Here is a 23,407-nt window from a genome sequence, read left to right on the forward strand (position 1 = left end):
AGGGTGTATACGCTGGGGTTCGGGGCGTCTTGGTTGCGCGATCCGTGGCCGTCGTGGTCTCGAAGCTTGTCGGAGAATCGAAGGCTACCTGCCCTGCGAACTGCAACTACTCAGCGCTCGAGCACCGTGCACTGTGCACTGTGCACTCGAGCTAGTCCCCACAGATCTCCGTCCGAGCGCTGCTGATCCCTGCCAGCTGCCTTCCTTCACCCTCTCCACTTCCACCACCCGTCTGGAATCCCCCGGGCCGACCCTCCTCTCCTCCTCCTCTCCTCCTCTCCCGGCTGCCCTCTCACCTCCCGCCATGGCCCGGATCAACCTGCCCCCGCTGACTCGGGGCGTGCTCGCTGCCGTCGTATTCTTTACGCTCATAAACTTCGCACTGCGTCCACACGCCGACTGGGTGGAAAAGGTCGAGAAGCCAATCATCGGCGTGGGCAATGGCGTGCCGTGGCTCACCATAGTCCCTGGTTATTCGGTGCCTTGGTATCCATGGGTGTTTGCATTGGCGACGGTCGTGGAGCAGAATGTCCTGGGTCTCGTCACCACCGCACTCACCGTCTTCTACGGCGGACGTTATTTGGAAAGAGCATGGGCGTCACACGAGTTCACCAAGTTCATGCTCTTCGTGGCCATGATACCCAACGTCCTCACATACTTGCTCTACATGGTTGGCTTCCTCCTCACAAGCAAAGGTTCCATCTTGTGAGTAGACAATACCCCTCCCTGTACTTTGTACTGACGCCGTCCAGACATACCACAATCTCCGGCGGCATTGCCATCCAAGCTGGCTTTCTCGTTTCCTTCAAGCAGCTCGTCCCCGAACACACCGTTGCCATCGCCAAGGGCCTCATCCGCATGCGCGTCAAGCACTTTCCCGCCATCTTTCTCCTCGCCAACACAATCTCTGGCATGATACTGGGTACTGAGACGGCTATGTTTCTGGCATACTTCGGCTTCTTCACTGCTTGGATCTACCTTCGCTTCTACCGCATAAGCCCATCAATATCGTCCACGGCGACTGGCGACGGATCCGTCATCCGCGGTGACGCCTCAGACACCTTCTCCTTTGCTCACTTTTTCCCGGAACCCATACAAACACCCGTTGGCGCACTTTCCGACGGCATCTACAACGCACTGGTATCGCTCAAAGTGTGTACGCCCTTCTCAGATCGAGACATCGATGCGGGCAATGAACAGGCAAGCGCCCGTGCCGAAGGAGGTCTCCCAAGCATCATGAACCCCAACAGCAGGGGGGGTCGCGGTGGATCAACCCGTGTAGAAGCAGAGAGGAGACGTGCTCTGGCTCTGGAAGCACTGAATGCGCGATTGAACGCAGCGGCATCTCGAGGCCCAAGTGCTGCTGCTCCATCAGCACCTTCTGTCTCTGGACCTACGGAATCCTTAGGAGAGACGACATACGAACCCGAACGACATGAAATACCAGAAAGGCCGACGGCGTCATAGTGCGCTCGCCCTCTATCTCCATCTTATCTCAGATCTCTTTGATTCCTGCACTTTATTAGACCATCACAAAAGTTTGGTGCAATTGGACTCGATGCATTGCGGCGGCGTCTTGTCAGCGTTACAGCGCCTTGTTTGCACTGCGTCAACGGAGCGCGAATGATACCACGGAGAGGACTTGTCACTATTATTGTACTCAATTATCATGTTCTAGCAGAATAGATCAAGGGAAGCGTCCTCGAGACCGCCCATCTCATTCGTCATCGCACATCTTATAGAAACCATACTCACTGTTCAAGTCTCTACTTTCCTTGTGATGAACAGGAGCATGATGAAGGAGTGGCCAAGGCTCGCATCGAAGAAGATATATTCATCAGAATACTTCAACAACTCAGCCATGAAATCATGATTGTAGAGCTCTCTGTTAGTATGTATCGTTGAGGCCGACTTCAAAATTCCCTGCTGTTGTGGCAGATGGCTCTGCGCTTGCCCACAATCAGGTTCCATCTCCAACCCATCTTGACATCTCTTATGATCCTGCATCACCCATGCTGTCTCAATATTCTAGTCTTCACATTTGTTAGTCGTGTCTTCGGACAAATGGATGAGAGCAGCCTTCGTTCGTGGAAATTATGTCTCCCGCACCACTCTCGTTCAAGCTTAGTGTACCAGTCAGTTCATCCGCGATCGTCATTACAATCTTCTTCTTGCCATACGCTCACCACTATACCCCCGCATTGTTTTAATGTTTATAGCTACGCATTCTTCTAGTGTCATGCACTACATCATACAGGTATCGCTTAGCCAATCATAGTGTTGCCACAGGGCGTATTGTTGCGGCTGTAGAAAGAACAAGATCTCCGCTGAGAGCTTACCCCGGTTTTCCCATACAGCACGTAATATATGCCGAACCCACGATCCAGGTAGCTTCGGAACTGACTCCTACTCGCACGAAGCTAGGAACGGTCTTCCGTGTTAGATTGGAGGCTCAACCACAATGCTGTATAGTATTTATATGCCCGTAGATGCATCTCCGTGATGCACTGCGCACCCGTTCACTATCCATCGTCATGAAGCTCACCATCTCTCCGTTTGTACTACTGGCTGCTATCGACCATGTCACTGCCGAAAGATTTCTCGGACGCGTTAATCCGGATACTCGAGAACTGACATGGCCTGGAACCGGCGTATCCTTCACTTTCACAGGCTCATCGGCTAGTATAGAAATCGAAGCTACAACTGGTACCAACAGTGCTCAGCTGACCATCGACGGTGTGGCGACTGTCATCCCGGACGTAAATGGTACCTCCATCACAACACCCGCTGGCCTCCGGAACGGCAACCACACCGTCGAATTGCGTAAACGATCTGAGGCTCTCTTCGGCACCATCTCTGTTGGTAACATCACCACGGATGGCACATTCGGTCCGGACATGTACTCCTCTCGTAAGATTCAGGTCATTGGCGACTCTATTACTGTGGGATATGGCCTCGACGGCGTGAACCCATGCGTGAACACCGCCGCAGTTGAAAACAACCCCAAGACCTATGCTGCCCTCGCCGCAGATGCGTTGAATGCCGACTACGACATCATCGCTTGGAGCGGCATCGGCCTGACGAGGAACTACGTCTCTCCAACCCCAGACACCAGCGACATTATGCCTCAGCGCTGGACTCGGTACGGGGCTCTCGACCCCTTGAATAGCTACACATTCCCCGGCAACGCCACACCAGACGCCGTGGTTATCAATCTCGGCACCAACGACTTTGGTTACCAAACTGGCATCCGGGATCCCATCGTCCCAGCAGAGTACACCGCCGCTATGGTAAACTTTGTCAAGACAATTCAGAAACACTACCCAGACGCTGCATTCTTCCTTCTGACTTCGCCTATGCTCAACGACGGGTATCCCTCCACTCAAGATGCGCAGAAGACTACACAGAAGAACGCGCTGAATGCTGCTATTGCGCAACTCCAAAACAGCACGAGCATCAGCCTAGTGGATATCCCGAGTCAAGGTTCAGATGTTGGTTGTGACTATCATCCTAATGCGGCGACGCATGCGGCGATGGCGGAAATTTTGGCTAAAGCTCTTGCTGGTGAGCTAGGTTGGTAAGAGGCGGACAAGAGTCGGATAAGAATAGCGCAGTGCTTTGAAAACATAGCTGCTTGAGGACTGTGAGCGCATGTAAATCTCCTATAACTACTACATACACCGTTGCTTGATTGCTGTGATCAACATGCTAGTGCTGCGATATGAACAAAATGCTGTTGAGTAGTACTGTATGATAATGGCCACAGTGTATGCCTAGATATTTTGTATCCACTGCATACGACCAGAAGTTCTTTGAGACTTACCAAATGAAGCTCAAGTTACCTCTTCGTATACCTGCGAATAGATAAAGAAGATGGTGTAGGTAGACCAACGATGAATTGCTCGTCTAGACGCATGCCACTCCTGTCACTGAATGGACGAGACAGATCGCACAAATTGGTGCATGTTTGCAGCGCGAATCAACTCACAGATGCAACCCCTAAAAAGGTCACGTATCTGTAAAGCGTAACGTTACTACAACTACTGGCAAACATTGTGGGTTCAACGTATAGCTTCTCACCAATACCCATAGTTTGACCATTCACCCGACCATCATCCTAGTGTCTATGCACCATACATGTCTGGAAAGAATACCACGCCAATTATCCAAATCTTGAGCGTCCGAGAACCAGACTTTTCACAAAGATAAATCCTACATCAGCTGCCAAGCCACTGGCGATACTACCTCACCTTCCCGCGTCGCACGCTCTGGGCGTACATCAAACCACACCGACTTTGAACCCCCACCCCTTCGCTTAGTATTTACAAATCACGACCTGTGCTCCGCACGCCCCCAAAAGCGCGTCACCTTCCCAGTCTCTCCATAAACTTTGCCTATTCGGGCCGTTATCTGATATAGATCTAGACTAGACCCGAATCTTGCCTCAGGGTCCAAATCGCATGATAGAGTTCACCTTTTCGGACCGCAAGGCTGTTTGTATCACAGTACATGAACCCTTGCCCAGTTTCCAGTATTTTGAAATGTTACTCGTAACGAGGCCTTTTTATCCGGTGGAGTGGGATGTGTCGTACAGCTGAATTGCGCAACATAGGGTTTGTTTTCGGACCGCTGGGAGGAGGGTTTTATACTTTTGGTTTTTGGACGCGGGGTTTTACCATTTGCAAGGAGTGATGTTCGATGCGAGACATGGGGGGCTGGGGATATGTGCATATGATCGTTGCGCTGAAGCTTTCTTCTGACGCTGATTTTCGCTCGAGCGATGGCTGATACGGGACCCTTGTGCTTTGCTCGGTCGTTGGACCTTTGAAGCCTGCTTACTTGTTTGTATGCATACGGTACAATACATGATGCGACGACTCGGACTATGTAAATCTATGAGGCAGCTCGGGGTGCCGAAAACTTTCCCGGACATGTATGGAGGAGGGGAGGAGGAGTGGATTACTATAGCTTGTTTGACTGCGCGGCGTGCAGTTCCCTTCGTGGATACAGAGGGGTGCGCTTGGGGGTTTTTAGACATAAACATCAGCTTCAGCTGAAAGCATGTGTATGAAAATAGTGAATTGGAAAGCAAGCATCGCATAAAGTGCAGGAGTCAATCGACTGAGTAAAAGGGCGTATAGATGGGGCGATCTCCTGCTCATGGGCAAACTTTTCGTTTCCTCGTTCATGTCGTATTGAACAAAATTCTCTCAGACTCACATGTTGATCACGATCCATGATCGTGTGCTTAGTATAGTTGCACAACTCGGTCGTCTACTTCTGTAACCGCTTGCAGACTTATAGCTACGAGCTAACTCATACTTCACCGCATCGCTCGGATCTGTCCTTTTCTAGACAAGCAGCGGTGGCTTCCCAGGTTACACGTAGTTCTTCAGCCACACACTAGACATGCTACCGCAGTGGCTGAACTTCGGCATCGGCACATGCGGCGCCAATGAAGGCCGACATCGTGAAACCTGAAAGTTTAAAAGCCCATCTTTCTCGGAAGTCCCCAGATCGCCTTTCCGGTCAACCCACAAGATAAACTTAGTCACGCATCGGGTCGGAGCGGAAGATCAAAATGGTTCAAGTGAGAATCGTGATCTCCAAGATGGTTTGAGGTCTCTGAATAGCTCCGGCAGTCGTAGGAGATCTTCAGGAAATAAAGGCATCTTGACTCGGAAAAATCTAGTGTGATTACTCATGATGTGACTCGAGTTATGGGAACGGAAACCGCTGAGTAGTGGGAAGTGGAGCTCACGGAGTCCGCCGAGTCTTGATTGCACGATCTCCGTCCGGGTATGCTCGTTGTGATATGTGGAGCGTCTGGAGGTAGCGGAGGCGAGCAAACTTGTCGGAGAACACTAGCCCGGAATGCCCACCTACGCGAGTTCGTCGATCATCGTTTGATGTCAGTTCGCGGGCGCTGACTGTGGCTGCATGCTGTGACTATCACCATGCAGACCAATACGTCGCGTATGCATGGTGCCACTAGACGTCCGCAAGCGATATTTAGCGGCGATCAATCATTCGTACTCAACATGCAGGGTACTGATCACAGAGATCCTGTAAGCCGTGAAACCTCCTTGCGGATGGTAGTATGTAGTTTGACGATGACATAAAGTTTGAACTGCTCCGGGCTAAAAGCAGACTAACCTGGTAGCTCGCATCACGCAACGTGACGGACTAGACAAGTGCCTCACCATGGCGTCCTTTGGCGCCAACATGTCAAACCCGGCTGACAGCGGATTTAGTTTAGACGCACCTGCCATACGTTTTAGCGGGAAGAGGATGTTATAGAAACGTGCAATTTAATTTATGCACTTAGTGCGACGCCACGTGCTGCAGCAGTGGCTTCACTACTAGTTGCGTGATCTGAAAGGCGATCTGCAGATCTTCATAGACTCATCATGTCTGTCGTGTGAAGAATAGTTCATATCGTGATGTTGATCCTAACGCCTATACCGCCCGTGACGCCGTTAATTCATATGCTAAAGGACTGCCGTTGGTAGAACGGTAGCGTCTTCCTTAGTCGACAGGCGCGTGCTTGAAGAGGAAACTAACACTCTCGCCATTGTGGGTACGCCTGCAGGCCTCGGCAAGCTGTTTGTTGTTAGAGCGGCAATCTTCGAAGGCATGAGTTACGTACAGTAGGACTGATGTCAATCGTCTCGATACGATCGCACAGCTCCTTCTTATCCTCATGAGGTACGGTATTGGTGACAACAATCTTCTTGAGTTTACTGCCGTTGAGAGCTTCGATGGCGTTGCCACTCAGGATGCCGTGTGTGACAATTGCGAGCGCATCCTTTGCACCCTCGGAGATCAGCACGTCCGCCGCTTTAACGAGCGTTCCGCATGTGTCGGCCATGTCGTCGACCAGGATGGCCGTCTTGCCTCGTACATCTCCGACCAGAACCATTCGCGAAACCTCATTCGGGCGTGTTCGCTCCTTGTGAATGAGGGCAAAGCCAAGGTTCAAGCCATCGGCTATCGAAGTTGCCCTGAAAATGCATTAGCACTAGTACCTTCTCGAAGCCGTGGTGCGGAGAGCAGTCCGACGCTCCAACATGGCACAAGGGAACGCTTCAGGGTCTTGAGTTTGCACCGTTGCATGGTTGCGCACTCTCGCACTCGGCACCAGATAGTCGAACCAGTGTTTGGCGAACGTATGTGGCGTGATCTTACCTCTTTGCACCTCCTGCATCTGGGCTGACAATAACACAGTCCTTGACGTCCAGATTCTCACGAATCCATCTGAGCGTACTCGGTTCTGCGTAGAGGTTGTCTACAGGCACATTGAAGAAGCCCTGAATCTGGCTGGCGTGGAGGTCCATCGTGATGACATGGTTGCAACCAGCAGTTTGAAGCATGTTTGCCATGAGTTTTGCCGTGATAGGCGCGCGTGACTTGTCCTTTTTATCCTGGCGAGCATAAGGGAAGTTTGGAATCACAGCAGTAATGCGGCGAGCAGAAGCCGTTTTGCACGCATTAATCATGATCAGCAGCTCCATGAGCGCATCGTTGATATCGCCTGGTGGCGTAGATTGCAGGATGAAGACTGCGTTATGGTAAGCTGAGGAAAGCCGGACACGTTGGTGCTCGCTCCCAGAGAAAGATGATGCATACCATCTTCGTCTCGGACCGACTCTCCGATAGTCACGGAAGTCTCCTGGTTCGAGTATTGAAGCACGAGGATCTTGGTGAGCTCGATTCCAAGTCTGTGATTCCGTTAGCGATCTTGCTCGAGCAGGTGCGCGACAGTCGAGCACCCTGTTTTGACTCTCGAAAAAGAAAAAATGATATGGTCGTCTAAAAATGTGCTCTATAGCTTTGCAAGCCTGGTGATAGCTATATCTGTTGCGTGGTGGTAGTGATGAAGGCGTGACAACCGTTGGGCATGTGCATGCCAAGTCGTAGCCTCAAAGAGCGTCAAGAGGTAAGAACTTGAACGTACCGATCAGCTACTAGAGCTGCGAGCTCAGGATAGCTATTGCCGGTCAGTAACTTGATGCTGTTGGTAGCCATGGTGGTGAGAGTAATGGCGGGAAATATGTCGATTTCTGAAACTCGTCACGTCGTCGCCCAAAGAGTGAACTTTTTCGCGCAAAAACGCGGGCAACGGCCCGTGCGGAGAAGGATCGGAGAAAGGTGGCGCCGGCACAAAGACTCTGGATAGTCCTACCGCGGCAGAGCAAGCCGACCCCACCGATTACACTTATCTGCGGCATCTCGACCACAATCCACTTTCGCGCCTTCAAAGAGAGCTCATCTCTGCTAAACGGCAAATATACATCTGGTCTTTCAGGTCGGATACTCGATGCGTGCCGTGTGTTGGGATGTACCCAACAGTCATTTAGTCGCCTTCTGAAACTTGACGGCGGCCGAGATCCGTGTCCAGCTCGCGGGGTGTTCTAGGCGTGTCCTCCATCTCCGGACGGGTCCTCAATTCTTGCTGCCATGTTTCTCGCGAAACCTGCAAAAGCTGGTTCAATCAAACAAGGGTGGGATCAAGAAAATTGATATGACTGCTGCGCGGATGTGCGTGCAGCCTCGCGTAGCACGTATAGACCCCCTGGTAACCTATAGAAACGATACTCTGGGCAAAGTCCCCTCTCATGTTCTTGCCCCACCGTATTTCCGTTTCATTGGGCACCTTTCAAGGCGTTGCGATGCCCCCGTTGAAACAGACTATAATGGCCATGTTATCACAAGGGCTCCAGCCTGGCCACGTGCGGTACGTAGTTCAATGAAACAATTTGAGCTCTAGAATACACAATTCCTGTCGCGCAAAGTACCGCTTGCTCCGCTGTACTTATGGGCAAATTACTTACTATCGTCGTGACAGTTGCTGTCGCAGGCCTATCCAGAAGAAGGAAGCTGGGCGCCGTACCTACCAGGGTCGTCAGTGTGATATCTCGTACCAGGTTCAAGCCGTGTGCTCGAGGCATGACGATGTCTCGAGTCTGGTTCTGGGCAGGATCAGTGCCACAAGAAATACTGGAAGAAGACTGAAACGTTTGACTTGAGATGTCATTCTTGATTCATCCACCCCTGCAGGTGGTATCTAGATACATACATGGTACGCCACAACAGCGTCCTGCCCTTGTCAAAGCCCAAACATGAAACGCCACCCCGGCATGGTCATCGCCATTTTTGACATCGTGATGTAAGAGAAAGTATTGATGTGCAAAAGAATACTTGGAAAAAAACTGAAAGGATGGGCAAAAGCTTGGGTATAGATGCCAACGTATACGATAAAGCAGAATGTCGATGATGTAATCGTTCCTTTGTGTACACAAACGTCAAGTCGAGCCAGTCCAGAAAGATAGAAGAGATAGCGGTAAGAGGAGCGTGTGCTCAGGTCGTTATGGTACAAATAAATGAAGTCGTGAGATGTCCAGAGGTAGAAATTAATGATAGGCCGTCAAAGGCAAGGAAGAGGGTATCGAAGTTGGTGGAATAGAACATGTGTTTCTCATGAGGCCCTTAGCATGTCTGTTCGCACATCTTGCCGATGGCCTTCTCGATGTCAGAGAAGAGATTTAGAACGTGGCCATCGGCGTAAATTTTGATTGACTCGGTCTCTTTTCGTTGATGTCGAGAAGGGCTATCGACCTTTACAGGACTTCGTGGTGGTGTAGTTTCGGCTACCTGGTCCCGAGCGCTAGGGTTGAGCACGATAGCAGCAGCGACATGCTCAAGTAACTTTTGCCGAAGTCGCAAGCGGCGATTTTCGGCCTGCTCAAGTTTCAGGATGAACTCGTCGATCGAAATGTCCAGCTCGGCTAGGGCCTCTTCTTGTTTGAGGAGTGATTCGCGTGAAAAGATGACTGTTTCTCCGCGCCTGAGATAAGCGATCATACGACCGTGCAGCTTTTGGCGACCCGCTCGCAAAGACTTGTAGGTCTTTCGGAGGTAATCGCAGCGCTCGTCGAGAGCTCTGAGTTCCTGTAGCGATGTCAGCTTTAGTCGATTTGACAAGGATGTAAAGAGCTTACTCTCGATAATGATGCTACATCGCGTTTGTGCAGAACCTCAAAATTGCCAGCCTGATCGTATGCCTGTTTGTGAAGAAGCTTCTTGTCGGCATCACTCATTCGTCTCGCAGCCTCTGATACGCGCATGCCTTCGGGCAGCTTCCAAGAGTCTGGGATAGCTTCTGCACCGTCGGCCTCTGATACAGTCCTGCTGCGTTCTCTCTTGCTGTTGCGTCGTTTAGGTCGGCCTCTTTCCATGATCGACGACTCTGACATGTTTCGATTGTGAGCTAACGATTGTGTTGCGATAGGATCTCTCCTCTCGGTGCGTGGCGAACCTCTGTTGGATGCAGGTGAGGATGCATAGAAAGGATTGGTAAAAGTCGACGGTGGAGTAGGCAGTGGGATACTACCATTGGGCGATCTTCGAAGGTCCATCGCACTCAATGGTGTGTTACCTCCCGAAGTCGTCGAGGCGGGAGTTGTCATTTGTGGCCGACTTGTCTTCGAGTTGAGGATCAGCGGGGCTGGTGAAGTTTTACGCTCGACAGCGGGTGATTTAGGTGGTACTTGTGGACGGGTTTCTTCATCCATACTGGCGGTCTGGACCTTGAGGTAGGGTCTGGGTGTTGCACCAGGACTAAGGATAGGAGAAAGTGGTCTTCCGGAGGCGTTGGGTAAATCAGAAGAAGGAGGGGCGTTGATGATTTGAGCTGGAACGTGAGAAGGACCTGTTACGCAAGCCATCATTGCATCCCCAAAAGGTCCGGTCCTCCAGTTAGTACCCGGAGCACTGCACGATCTCTCATGGCCAAAAGCTTCGTATGAGAGCTTACGAAGGGGTGGCCTCCCAGGGATGGTCGCTGATGACATTGTAAGCAATCGTTCGAACATTGTGGAATTTGAGGAGAAACTTACGGGAGTCGATGGACATCTCTTGTACAGTAGTCATAGTGCTTCCAAGCTCGGGCACACTGACTTTTCTTCTTCTTGACAAGGATCCAGTTCGCTGCCAAAAGGGTAGACTGCTCTCTGGCAGCACGGCTGTATCACTAAGAGATGTAGAAGATCGGCCAGCAGAAAGGGCGGCAAACTTGTCCGAAGATTGGTTTGGCTTAGACAATCCTACTGGGCTTTTTGCAGAAGGCCAGAGTTGGTACTTGGATGCAGCAGGCTGATGTAGGGCTGCTAGCGAAGGACTCTTGGTGTGGGAAGAAGCACTTGGCGATTGGGAATCTCTGGCAGCCTGAATATCTCTGAGTGAGCGTGAACGTCGGGGCAAATGATAGTTCATTGCAATGGAGAGTGGAGCTGAGTGGCTTACCATCCTGGAGGACGTTTCTAGAGTTATATAAACAGAAGACTTGTCGGAATCGGAGCGCATGCAATTGGCAATGTGTGCCATGACGGACGTTTGAGGTTGCCGTGGCTCACTGTCTGAAGTACAAGGTTGGTGAGACTCGGGAGGCGGGCACGTCAAACATGAAGGCTTTCCCTGCATGTATGTGGTAAAAAAGACACTGCAGCGGGTTAAGTGTGGCTCACAGGCACTAGTGTTGATACCTGCAGCAACGAGGAGAGCCCCTGCAAAGGCAAAGTACCAATAACAGCAAAACTATCTAGGCTGTCGGGGCGCGTCCTAGATGGGGTTGGTGGGAGCTGGATGAAACGCGGGCCTAACCTCGCATGTCTGGCGATTCGTGGGGTAGGCTATATCGTCACGCAATTAATGCCTAGGGTGATCTGCACGATGTGCGCAGCGGCACCACCCTTAGCATCGAGCACAGCGCATGGTCGCGACGGATGGTGCCTTTTGGTTGCAACATGTCGATCTGCAGGATAGTGCGGAGGCGAGTAGCAGAGCTGGTGTGAAGCATCAGGTGCTCGCGTCTAGCGCAATGTAAAGCGGACCTGATGCAGCATATCGGCCATCATCATCTATCGTTACTCTTACGGACCGGCTGCTCAATTGCCAGGTGGTTTATCAATGCCGGTGATTTGCACCAAAGCGGTAGGAAAGCCGGCCCACCAGGTGGGCAGCAGGGAGAGGCAGCAGAGGGCCGCTGGCGATTGAATAATGGCCCTGGCTACTGGTGAGGAGGTGATGCGCGCTTGTGAAGGACGTGTTGTTGAGAAGAAAACATGTGCCCTGTGCTGTCGTAGTGCAATTGACTCGATGGTAGTTCGGTGAGGTTGTGCAGACGGTGCGCGCCTCTCCGCCATGCCGCGAGAACGTTGGTGAGTTCGGGGCAGGAGCGAGGAAGGTGCGCCTCAGGAACAAGGCAGGTGCGAAGCGAACGTTTAGAACTAGCAGGGGTTAGTCATTGGTTGCGGAAGCGGCCTCGTGGCAACCCTGGGCCGGAAACAGGGTCATCACGGCACAGCAGCAGCCGCCGCGAGTCGTAAATACTACGAGCTTTTCTAGACGATGACGCTCAAAGCTTATCGCATGCGTTGGTGCGACCCTTTAACACTGGTATGAGCATCTGCTCCACTACTAGCACTCAACCTTCAGCTCATACGAGCGGCCAAATATCGTGAGAAAGACGGCATATTCCACCGACACTGCTTCCCCTGTTGACACTCAGGTTTGGGCGCCCTCCTAGCGAACACTCGAGACGAAGACGATCACGTCTAGCCGTCGTTCCCCTCCGATCACTTCCACCGTCATCCCAAAGAGAGTCGGGCAAATAGAGCCACCATGTCCCACGCAGCAGTTATAGGCGAGGTCCAGTCTTATAGGCTTATAGCCGTCATCCGTCGCTTAAGCGTATGCGACAGCTGCCCAAAAAAATTCAGTTAGTGTGAGGAAAACATAGCAGAGTCTCGTATGGCGAACGTGCCTCGTGTTAATACCGCACTGTTACTAACTCATTCGCTACATATTCACTTGCCAACTACCCTCGACGGTTGCGTGGGATCAAGAGAGGTCCAAGCTGCCCGTGGGCCCTCGACGCTGTCTCTCCATCTTTAAACTTTGCACTATACTCGTGCATGCCTAGCTCTTCCATTCCTAGACGCGAACTGCGTGTTGACTTGCTTCTGCCATGCCGACGCCGACGCCGACGCGATCACGAGCGCGAATCTGAAAGACCCGCCTTGCGCCTTCTGCTGCGATCGCTGTCTGCCGTGGGCCGCTCTAGAGTTCCAACTTCTGGATACGACTTGCGTCAATCCGCATCTGCCTCTTTCTCCCGAGTCTGGTACGCCGTTTCACTCTACTATCCGTGCGGTGGCTGGTCATCACATGCCGTAGCCGAGCGTTAGACCCCCACGAAACATCATGCAAAGACATATGTGCCCACCGTCTTTGACATCTGGTCGAGATGATAGCGACGTTGCTGTCTTCAACGACAAAGCTTCATCATGTCAATATGCATGTAACTATGACTGGGTACGCTGCGCTACTCAATTTCGGCTTCCCGCTCCGCTCGCATGCAAGTGCTTTCCGACTTCACGCCAAGCGATGCAGTGAACGGGCCAGTGTCAGCAAGGAATTGCTGCATGAGGGCCACCAACTTTTTCACAGAGTCATTATCATCCGATTTTGCACCACATGCGGTTACGTTCTTTCCTGTTCCTTATCAAAAGCAACTTCTGTGTGCGGTTCATCTTGCTGCTCAGACTTTTGCCTGGACCACCTTTCCTGAAAGGGGTCGTCTTGGCTTATCCTAGTGTGGCTCTTAACTGTTCTGAGTGGGGACTGCGTCTGGTCACATTCGGTCGGTTCGCAGGCAACGAACGATGCTCACCATGCAGCAACAGTTGGTCCATGACGGCTAGGTCACCTCGCGCAACAGCACTAGTTGATCGAAAGTAGATGGATTTACATCAATTCACATCGACGTGCATACGAACATTAAATCCTTCGTTAGGATTGCTGGGTCAAGTCGACAACTTGTGTGTTTGTTTTGGTGAACGTGTGCCGGTTCCGATTGTTTCGAGAGCGCGCCACTCCATCATCTAAGGCGCGGGTGTCGGCACGCGTCGCTTGATCACCAAGGAAAAACACAAGGCCTGTCTCCGATCAAACATCATACGGAGACTGTCCGTCATAGCCTTGCGATATTGCGCCGAACCCATTGACTTGTCTTTTCGAGTCATTCCATGACCAAACCCGCCGCGAGTTGTACCGTAACCGAGATACGAGTTGAACATACACGGCACATCATTGTAGTAATCGCGACCGCATTGCTACTGCGGATCTTCATTACCATCATCTCCGACGTACACCTTGAGTAATTTGGGCATTTCGCGATTCCAAGCAAAAAACGTCTGTGTTCAAATGTCGCTTCTGTCATGACGCGAGCTTAATGCACATATGGCCCCACTCAAATCATACACTCAACAGCCACACAAAGACACCGAACATGCTCGGCTTGGAGAATGTTCTTGCTATATCAGAGCCAGACAAATGGATTGATCAGTACCTCGGGTAATGACTTGATTTTATTTCCGGCATCTTTCACGGAAAATCATTGTGACGCCGAGTGATACGATAAAAGACGTTAGGGTAACATGACTGGCAAGTAGAGCCAGACTGAAAAGCTTGACTCTCGTACTGATGCTCAAAATCCCATAGGGTTTGCATGCTTACAACGGATCGTTGCCTCGCATCAATCACAAATCCAGAGTCTACACTTCTGACTTAGAAAAACAAATATCGACCCCTTACTGTCGCTCAGTATTCAACAACATACATCCCGTTGGTGGTTCTCCATTAACGACATCGCCTTACTTTGTGTGAGCCATTCTTTTCGGCACTTTCGGTTTTCGCGGGGAATCCATGTCAGTATACGCCTCAACTACGATCACCCATGTATGAGACATCTCCTGGTGGTGAATTACGATATAGATCGCGATCACAGCTTGATCGTCGACCTCCCTTAGCAGCCGCTCGGCTATGCTACATTGTACAGCAGATGCAAAACGCCGCTCTGAGTAAGTTCGGCGGTAGGTCACTTGGAATAGGCATTGTCATGCAGTACCATATCATTGGAGACACTCATCGTCATGGTATAGGGATGTGAACACCTCGTATAGCGTGCGGAATTTGCAAATGTGGGCCCACAACACTGTCAACACGTATCCACGTCTCTTGGAGGCTGATCTGACACAAAGAATATGATTCCGAGCGGAGCATAGGTGGCCACACAGCAAGAAAGGAGATTCACGAAATCGACGATGTACAAAGCAAAGTAGAGCTTAAAGCCGCTTGGCATACTAAAGCACAGGCAAGCTTACGAGAAACAGCTTCTCGAAGACGCGTGGAAGCCTGAGGCGCAAAAGCAACAGCAAAATTGCGCAAGCACCCGCCACACTTTCCCCTACACAAGCAAGAAACCCCTAAGACGCCAAAAAGCCCGCCATTTTAAGACTCGTACGGCCCTTTTTTCTTTCTCCGGAGTATCCTCCTAGCACCTTGGAACGGCAGCTAGAAGCTCTATCCCGCGCATCTTCTAGCTTCGGAATTCGGAATTTAGGAGTGTCGCTGGTCAGCAAACTAAACTTACACCAAACCTGCGCCAAACTTAGATGCAAAAAGACAAGATGTCGTCTTCAGATCGTTGAGCTAGTTTAGCTAGCGATGTGTTCGTTTCCAGGGAAGTAAGCAAGCCGCTGGCGCCGTGGCAATTAGGGTTTGGTACTCGAAATCCCGCAACTAACTGCAGGTGACGGATTGTGTGTGCATGTGTGTAGGTTTGAACGGCGCATCCCGTGTCGAATCTGGTCTTTCTGGATTGAAGGATTGAACAGGGTCCTTGTGCCCCACCAGCTTGCAGCCTGCAGATACATTGAACTTGATGTGTGCAAACCATATTGCTTCCCGCATATTGGGCGAGCACCTCATGAGACACGCATTTGCTGACATGGTACTATTTTTGCCCCATCACCAAGATCAAGCGTAGTGTAGTGTTGTCAAACGTTCATGCGCAAAAAGATGCCTTAGCTATGTGTGGAAACAGGATTTTCCTGCACGGTACTTGCGTGCCCTGCTTTTTCCCTTCTTAACCGGAGTATGCGGGGTGCCGTGCATAAGGCGGACACCCAGAGAGAACGGTGATGCAGAAAGGAGGCACCAAGTATGGGACCCAACGGTACCGAGTACCAGTTGTCAAGATGTAATAATAGATATCGTTATAGTAGAGTTGCGCTGGGGTGACATGTTTCTACACATCTATTGTACATTGCGAGGTTTACGAGATACGAGCAAGAAGACGCAAGCATGCAACCGTTGCCCGCTCCTTCGCTCTGCATGTCGGGCATTCAGCACGGCAGATGATATCGTGGCTAGGGTCCCGAGGATGTGAACGTCGTGCATAGTTTTGCCACAAAGTACCACTTCATGCAGTGGACATCGCCGTGAGGAGGGAAAGGGTCGATAGCCGACATTAGTTCCCTTCTCCTGCACACACACCTACACATCCGGCAGTCGTCCGTTCCCTTCGTCTCCGCCCTTTACCACACACGTACACTCACTCCGCTGGAAACTCCATATTGCGATCGAGATCGTAGAATCCCATGGTCGCCATCCCTACCTTTCACGTGGCCGTGCTGCCTTCACACCCTCTCCTATCCTTACTTTTTCCATATCGGCGAGCTCCTTCCCGCACCGTTTTCCAACACCAAAAAGGATTTCCACCAGCTCCGCCTTCCCGATCAGTACATCTCAAACTCGTACCGTATGCCCCGTAACAGTCCTCCGCGACCGACGCTATCTTAGTTCAATGCCCAGCCTCTCCACAAGCAAGCCCCTCAGCCGCTCGTGCAGCTCATTAGTCTCTTCATTCGTGAGTGTGCGTTCCAGGCTGCGGTAGTTGATGCGATAGCACAAGCTCTTGCGTCCAGTCTTGGGATGCACGAATTCATCCGTGAGACGCACATCTTCCACTAGATCACCGCAGACCTCTCGCGCGATTTCCATCACATCATTTTCATGGAAACTGGAGGATGATGGCGCGGGAGCCGCTGGTGGAATTGGTGCACCGGATGATGTTGTGGGCGTGTTGTTTGACATGCCTCCTGCAGGTGGATGAACCGCTACGGCTCCACCAGCAGCGTTAGAACTACTTCTCAACCAGAAGCTTACATCCTTGAAACATGCAGGGTGTTTGCTGAAGGGCACGAAGCGGCACATGGTTTTCTGCTCACTAAATTGCGATAAGAACCGATTGTCCTTTGACCAGAACAGGCGTATGTCTGGGATAGAGTAGAGCAACATAGCGATGCGTTCCAGACCTATACCGAAAGCCCAGCCTATGCGTGTAGGGACCGAGGCGTTGTTCAAGATGGGTTGTGAGACGATGCCACAACCGAGGACTTCGAGCCAATCGCCTTGCCAAAAGACCTCGAGTTCCCACGAGGGCGAGGTGAAGGGGAAGTAGGCTTCTACCCATCGTACCTTCAGTGGCTCATTTGGTGATTCCGTATCTGTAGCACTCTTTGCAGCATTGAAAACCGTAACTACCATATCTTCGAGACTGCGTTTAAGATGTGCTGCCATGGCTTCGGCCTCTTCTGCTGAGTGACCTGTTTGAAGTGGGTTGCGCTCAGCATGAAAAGGAGGATTTGGATCTTCAACTGCAACATTGTGCTTAGGAATCTTCTCCACATCATCCCAGATGACTTGCGCCAGTGTCTTGCCTTCTCTTTCTGCTTGTTGGCGATCCCAAGTTCGCGCTCCCTCCATCTGATGGAACACGGGATAATGACTTCTGTCAATCGCATCTCTTCGGTATACATCGGCACTGATGAGGTACCCCTCGCTCTCGTTGTTGCGGAATGTGTCGGCTTGATGCGCTGAAGTATGTGTTCGTAGCACAGTGTTCTTGTTTAGGTAGTATGTATCCGTCCTACTACGACCTATGTGGTCTAATGGGAAGCCAAGCGAGTCGAAATTTTGTCCAGTTGTGACGATAGGAAAGAGGTCATTATGAGTCTTGTAACCTGGAAACCGGGACTCGATGAGTTTCCGTGTGATGGTCAAAGGGTGATCTGGTTGCAGATGCAGGCGTCTTGTTACCGCGTCAAGGATTGTTGAAGGGGTATTCATCCATTCGTCAGTTTGGTATGTCCGACCTTCTATTTTGATCTCTTTTGGGAATGCTCCTGTTCATACTTAGATGCTATACGGTTCATCGTTCGAATACAAGCTAAGCACGACGACCAAGCTGAATAAAGGTAGTGGTATCTTTGATACGACAGATCCCGGATCTTGTATCGATGGGTGTGACTATGATTGATTCGGTACAGAAAGCTAGGAGCCGCATCACATGATGACAAACTCACCGGAAGAATTGTGCCTCGCCGCATGACGCGACGGCCAAGGCGACACTGAGCTTCGTGGTATGCGCAGCGAGGCATTCCAGCATAATTGACGGCAAAGAGCCGTAGAGGAAAGGGGTATCCGCATCTTTGATGGTGATGTTCGCTCTTTACCGTGGCGTCCACAAAACCGCACGCGACGCCAAGCCCTGCCCACCAGCTCCGAGCTTAAATCCGGAGGCAGCACGTTTTGCCGATGACGTCCGCGTGCCGAATTCTCGGTCTCTCAACTACCACCGACGCTTCACAAGCTTCCTGACTTTTAAGGCGACAGCTTCCCTGCCCCTGCAGACTACACATGCTGTCGCTGCGCAGCCTTCACCTTGAAAATGGCGGACGTCACTAAGAAAGTGAGCGTGGCTGAACTGCGGAAGAGCGAGGATGTGAAGCCTATCAAGAAGACGCCGGTACATTATCCGTTCTGGTTTGGTGGAAGCGCAAGTTGTTTTGCGACTTTCTTTACGCATCCGCTGGATCTTGGTAAGTCTCCCACAGCTATGCACGCAACATTGCACATTTGGCTAATAGTCTGAACAGTCAAGGTAGCCTCTTCAGCTGTCGCGTGCGCCAATTCGTACATACTCACTCGTTCAGGTCCGGTTACAAACACAAGCGACATCTGGCGTACGATTAAACATGATGCAAATGTTTGGTCATGTCATAAAGACTGATGGGGCACTGGGGCTGTACAAAGGCGTACGTGGTCTTGGGTCTTTTTTCACATGTTTCCAGCTAATGCGACACCAGATATCCGCAGCCCAACTTCGCCAAGGAACCTACAGCATGACACGCTTCGGTGTCTACGAAGCCCTTAAAGACCGCATGACGACCGCTGACTCGAAACCCTCGTTCCTGACACTCGTCGGCATGGCCTCTATATCAGGCTTTCTCGGAGGCTTCGCCGGTAACCCAGGAGACATTCTGAATGTACGGATGCAACATGATGCAGCATTACCGAGAGAGAAGCGACGAGGATACAAGAATGCGATCGACGGGATAATACGAATGTCGCGGGAAGAAGGAGTAGCAAGTCTGTGGAAAGGCGTCTGGCCCAACTCGTCAAGAGCTGTGCTCATGACTGTGGGTCAACTAGCAACATACGATGGATTTAAGCGCGTGTTGCTGAATTACACGCCGCTGCAAGACAACCTCGCAACACACTTCACTGCATCGTTCTTGGCAGGATTCGTAGCTACGACGATATGCTCGCCGGTAGATGTCATCAAGACGAAAGTCATGAGCTCTAGCGAGAACGTTGGGCTCATAAAGACTGTTTCAGATACTATGAGAGCAGAAGGATTCCGTTGGATGTTCAAGGGCTGGGTACCGAGCTTCATCCGTGTTGGACCCCACACCGTGCTCACGTTCTTGTTTTTGGAGCAACATAAGAAGGTCTACCGGCAACTGAAGAAGCTTGAGTAGGCAAAAGAGGCTCAGCATAGATACGCATGTGTTTGATACAATCTTGGGGTACGCGACAAGACGAATGATACCACATGGGCGGGCGTTTGGCGCTGACAGCATTTTGCGGCGCGAAATCATAGACCACGGTTCGATACTTCAGCCGATATATATACGATTTATTTGTGCCTGTACGAATCTTTGAAACCCAAAGAGAAGTATACACTTCCGCCACAATGTTTCTCAACGCGCTGTTGTGCTTCCCTAACAAACATTAACCAAACCAAACTCTCTTGGACGCCAAAACCTCACTGTTCGGAACGAACTCAAAAGTCAATAGGAGTAGGATGCAGGAGATTCATGACGTATGCCTTTAGGCGGGGTGAGTTTATAGTGGGTCGTGTGTCCATACTGCGACTGTTGTGATGGAATGACTTACGGCCGTAGAAAGTGCAGTACGGCGGCAGGACCGCAGCCCGACTGAAACCTTACCGCCGTTCATCTACCTTGTCAAAAATCCGACACAAATCCACAATCATGCGTATCCGCTTCGTACGAGACGATCTCCAGTCTAAGATCCTGGTAGATATTATGGTCTACGTAACAACGCCAAGTTCTCCGAATACCGCAGCAATGGGTATATGGGAGTGTTGGTTCACTTATAAGGTGATGTCCACCTCCACAGTTTGACATCAATCACTCACAATTCATATACGTCCATTGGGATCAAACAATCATGACTGCCATCGACATCGCCTTCTACTCTTCCTGCACTGTCACTTTCATAATTGTAGGCTGCCCCAGTACCTTAGTCGAATGTCAACTGATATATTTGTAGATTTTGCAGGTCGTTTATCGGCTTTACTTCCACCCATTAGCCAAGTACCCTGGACCCTTTCTAGCAAGATGCACGTCTTGGTATGGAGCATACCAGTCGTACACTGGGAACATCCATCTGGACGTCCAGAGATGTCATGAGAAGTATGGTAAGACACAGATCCTGCAATGAGATGTCAGGAATGTTGACGTGCAGTAGGCGATGTGGTACGCTACAAGCCGAACGGTCTTATTGTCAACACTGTCGAAGGACTACAAGGTATATCATTGAGCAAAGCTAAGGTTGGATGCATCTAATCATCATAGACATATATATGCATCCCTCCAAGACACAGAAGGCACGAGGATATATAGGCTTCAGAAATGGCAAGCCTGAAGTTAGCATCATCAACGCGCTCGATCGAGAGGAACATGCGCCAAGGAGGAAGATGTTGAGCCGAGCTTTCTCTACTGTTGCCTTGAAAAAATACGAGCCAGTGATCTACAGAACAGCCAAAGTCTTCGGCGACACTCTCCTAGCGAGCCCTGAATCTAGCGAGAAAGCAAGATCTTGGGGTCCTGGGTTGAACATCGGCCACATAAGTATGTCGAAAAGCCCGGTGAGGATCATAGCACTAACATTGACAGGCTCCTACTTCACCTTCGATATCATGTCGAACATCGTCTTCTACAGTCCACAAAATATGATGACCGAAACACACGCTCGACCTATCCTTGAAACAATCGACAACTGCATGTTGATGGCTGGTATGGAAGTAATACAACCACGACTAGTCGATTATCGGAACCTCAGAACTTACCTTGCACCAAGACTCACCAAGAAGATCTTGAATCTTGGAGAACGGATCTGGCCACTTGTAATGGGCAGAATAGAACTAGAGAAGAAGCAGCACGTGGACGATATTTTCGGAGACTTGATTGGGCAACAAGGCAAAGAAGGCTCAGGACTTACTAACGAGGAGCTCATGGCTGATGCATTAGTCATGGTAATTGCAGGTAAGATGAACCAACTTTACCGTGCTCTCTGTGCTTCGTCATTCTAATAGTTACAGGTACCGATACATCTTCTGTTGCCATCTCTGGTTTTTTCTTCTACATCGCACGTCATCCAGAAGTTTACAAGCGATTGGCCGCTGAAATCCGATCGACCTTCTCGAGCCTTGAGGAAATCGCACCGGGCCCAAGATTGACAAGCTGCTCCTACCTTCTGGCTTGCATTGACGAAGCACTACGGCTTGCGCCTCCAGTAGCCGCCCCGCTGTGGAGGGAGATGAGGATGCAAGAGTCGATAGCTGGGAACGTCCTTCCAACGGGGGTGGATGTTGCAACTTGCTGCTACGCCATTCAGCGCAATCCTGCCTACTTCCCAGATCCCGACGAGTTTATCCCTGAACGATGGCTGCCGGACAACCAGAGCGAGGAGGCGCTCAAGTTGGCGAAGAGAGCATTTATCCCTTTTTCGTTGGGATCTCGGGGTTGTCTGGGTAAAAATATTGCTTATATGGAGCTTACCACAGCCCTGGCTCAGATAATGTTCCGAGCGGATTGGAAGCGTGCTGAAGGCCCAATGGGTACGATTGGGGAGACGCGGAGTGGTGCAAAGGGAGCTGTGAACTTCGAGATCAAAGGACACTTCACGAGCGAGAAGCATGGCCCTTACATCCAGTTTATTCCTCGAGATCTCGACGAGCAGGTATCGGCTTAGACGCCAGAAGCTCTCCAGTGTGTTGAAGAGCTATCGGGAGTAACAGGATGATTCTCTTTAGTATTTGAGGCGTGTTGAATGCGTTGATTGAGGTCATCTAGCGCTGTCTTGTTTGGTTAGAATGATTAAATAGCTTTACTAGAATGCAATAAGACACTGGCCTCAGAGGCATAAGCCGCACTGGGATTTTATATGCTTTGCGCAAAGTAGCTTGATGTCTCATCTTGGCGATCTCAGCTTCATGCCTTCGAAAGGCTTGAATCACGCCCTTTCAAATCCTCGGGATTGCTCCCCTGCCTCGTATCTCATACTGCGCAGACTTTTTCGAGCACCAACCCCACGTTGTCAGATTCGAACGATGATGTACGAATACCTGCTTAATCTCTGCTCCTTTCTCCTTGTAATCATTTATCGCCTTGCATTTATCTACCAAGATGACCGTAACTGGACCCATGCGTTTTTCTCTATCAGGTATTCAATTTTCTAAGGGTTTGTGCATCTGGCTCTCGACTTTGACCACAAGTGATTGTATCGCCACCCAAAGCATGTACCCCTTGTATTTATCGTTCGCCCTAAAGGTGTTTTACTGGAAAATCTGGCGGGAAATCAGCTCGGAAGTGTAGGCATTAAAGAGAGATTTCTGTCTGGTCTCGGGGACAGTTCACTGATGATGGCATCGTCCTTGTCTTTTGTATTCATTTGCCCAAGACCCTTCATCTTGCTCGGAGCGACGAGGACGTCGCTGGCTGCTTCGATAAAGTGTTGCGAATATCAATGGTGAAGATGAGAGGGTGTCGGGTTCTTTCTCTCGCCTGCATCTACAGAAGCCATTGGAGACAAATAGAAGGGTGCGGCTCACTGTCTTGGTATAGCAAAAGACTATGATCGATCGCGAAACGGAATGATTACATGCACATGTGATCATGATTGCTTCGTCGCATATGCCACAAGTTTGAACAAGCTCCTTCAAAGGACACTGCACATAGAAGAAGACGACCATTTTAGCCATTGGTTTTTCCTTCAAGTACTCTTGATAAAGCGACCCACAACGCGTAGGGCAGCAAAAGCCTGCGGTGTATTGTAGATAGTGCGAGGCGCACTGAGAGGATTCGATCAGTACAACACGTATGCGACGACGAAAGTAGGGAGAAGCTTGGTA

At 50.7% G+C, this 23,407-nt stretch overlaps 7 protein-coding genes across 7 annotated transcripts; 4 read left to right on the forward strand and 3 right to left on the reverse strand.

Moving 5' to 3' along the window:
- Positions 1–304: 304 nt before the first annotated feature.
- On the forward strand, positions 305–1,467 carry J4E82_004542 (uncharacterized protein; the record flags this gene model as incomplete). The annotated part of the gene is made up of 2 exons (XM_051730819.1): positions 305–705; positions 753–1,467. The coding sequence occupies 2 exons, from the start codon at positions 305–307 to the stop codon at positions 1,465–1,467; spliced, it is 1,116 nt and encodes a 371-aa protein (XP_051589300.1).
- A 1,067-nt stretch (positions 1,468–2,534) lies between these two features.
- Positions 2,535–3,581, forward strand: J4E82_004543 (uncharacterized protein; the record flags this gene model as incomplete). Its single annotated transcript, XM_051730820.1, has 1 exon — positions 2,535–3,581. One exon carries the CDS (start codon positions 2,535–2,537, stop codon positions 3,579–3,581), a length of 1,047 nt encoding a protein of 348 aa, XP_051589301.1.
- Positions 3,582–6,528: 2,947 nt separating this feature from the next.
- On the reverse strand, positions 6,529–8,028 carry J4E82_004544 (uncharacterized protein; the record flags this gene model as incomplete). The annotated part of the gene is made up of 5 exons (XM_051730821.1): positions 6,529–6,603; positions 6,650–7,004; positions 7,189–7,561; positions 7,630–7,721; positions 7,958–8,028. The coding sequence occupies 5 exons, from the start codon at positions 8,026–8,028 to the stop codon at positions 6,529–6,531; spliced, it is 966 nt and encodes a 321-aa protein (XP_051589302.1).
- Positions 8,029–9,489: 1,461 nt separating this feature from the next.
- Positions 9,490–10,874, reverse strand: J4E82_004545 (uncharacterized protein; the record flags this gene model as incomplete). Its single annotated transcript, XM_051730822.1, has 2 exons — positions 9,490–9,951; positions 10,002–10,874. 2 exons carry the CDS (start codon positions 10,872–10,874, stop codon positions 9,490–9,492), a joined length of 1,335 nt encoding a protein of 444 aa, XP_051589303.1.
- Positions 10,875–16,695: 5,821 nt separating this feature from the next.
- On the reverse strand, positions 16,696–18,033 carry J4E82_004546 (uncharacterized protein; the record flags this gene model as incomplete). The annotated part of the gene is made up of 1 exon (XM_051730823.1): positions 16,696–18,033. The coding sequence occupies one exon, from the start codon at positions 18,031–18,033 to the stop codon at positions 16,696–16,698; it is 1,338 nt and encodes a 445-aa protein (XP_051589304.1).
- Positions 18,034–18,634: 601 nt separating this feature from the next.
- On the forward strand, positions 18,635–19,727 carry J4E82_004547 (uncharacterized protein; the record flags this gene model as incomplete). The annotated part of the gene is made up of 3 exons (XM_051730824.1): positions 18,635–18,712; positions 18,900–19,001; positions 19,053–19,727. The coding sequence occupies 3 exons, from the start codon at positions 18,635–18,637 to the stop codon at positions 19,725–19,727; spliced, it is 855 nt and encodes a 284-aa protein (XP_051589305.1).
- Positions 19,728–20,442: 715 nt separating this feature from the next.
- On the forward strand, positions 20,443–22,248 carry J4E82_004548 (uncharacterized protein; the record flags this gene model as incomplete). Its single annotated transcript, XM_051730825.1, has 6 exons — positions 20,443–20,496; positions 20,545–20,692; positions 20,743–20,802; positions 20,850–21,125; positions 21,171–21,539; positions 21,596–22,248. The coding sequence occupies 6 exons, from the start codon at positions 20,443–20,445 to the stop codon at positions 22,246–22,248; spliced, it is 1,560 nt and encodes a 519-aa protein (XP_051589306.1).
- Between the last annotated feature and the right edge of the window lie 1,159 nt (positions 22,249–23,407).

This window comes from Alternaria postmessia (assembly GCF_024291825.1).
Source record: "Alternaria postmessia strain BMP 2775 chromosome Unknown scaffold_22, whole genome shotgun sequence".
Lineage (NCBI taxonomy): Eukaryota > Fungi > Ascomycota > Dothideomycetes > Pleosporales > Pleosporaceae > Alternaria > Alternaria postmessia.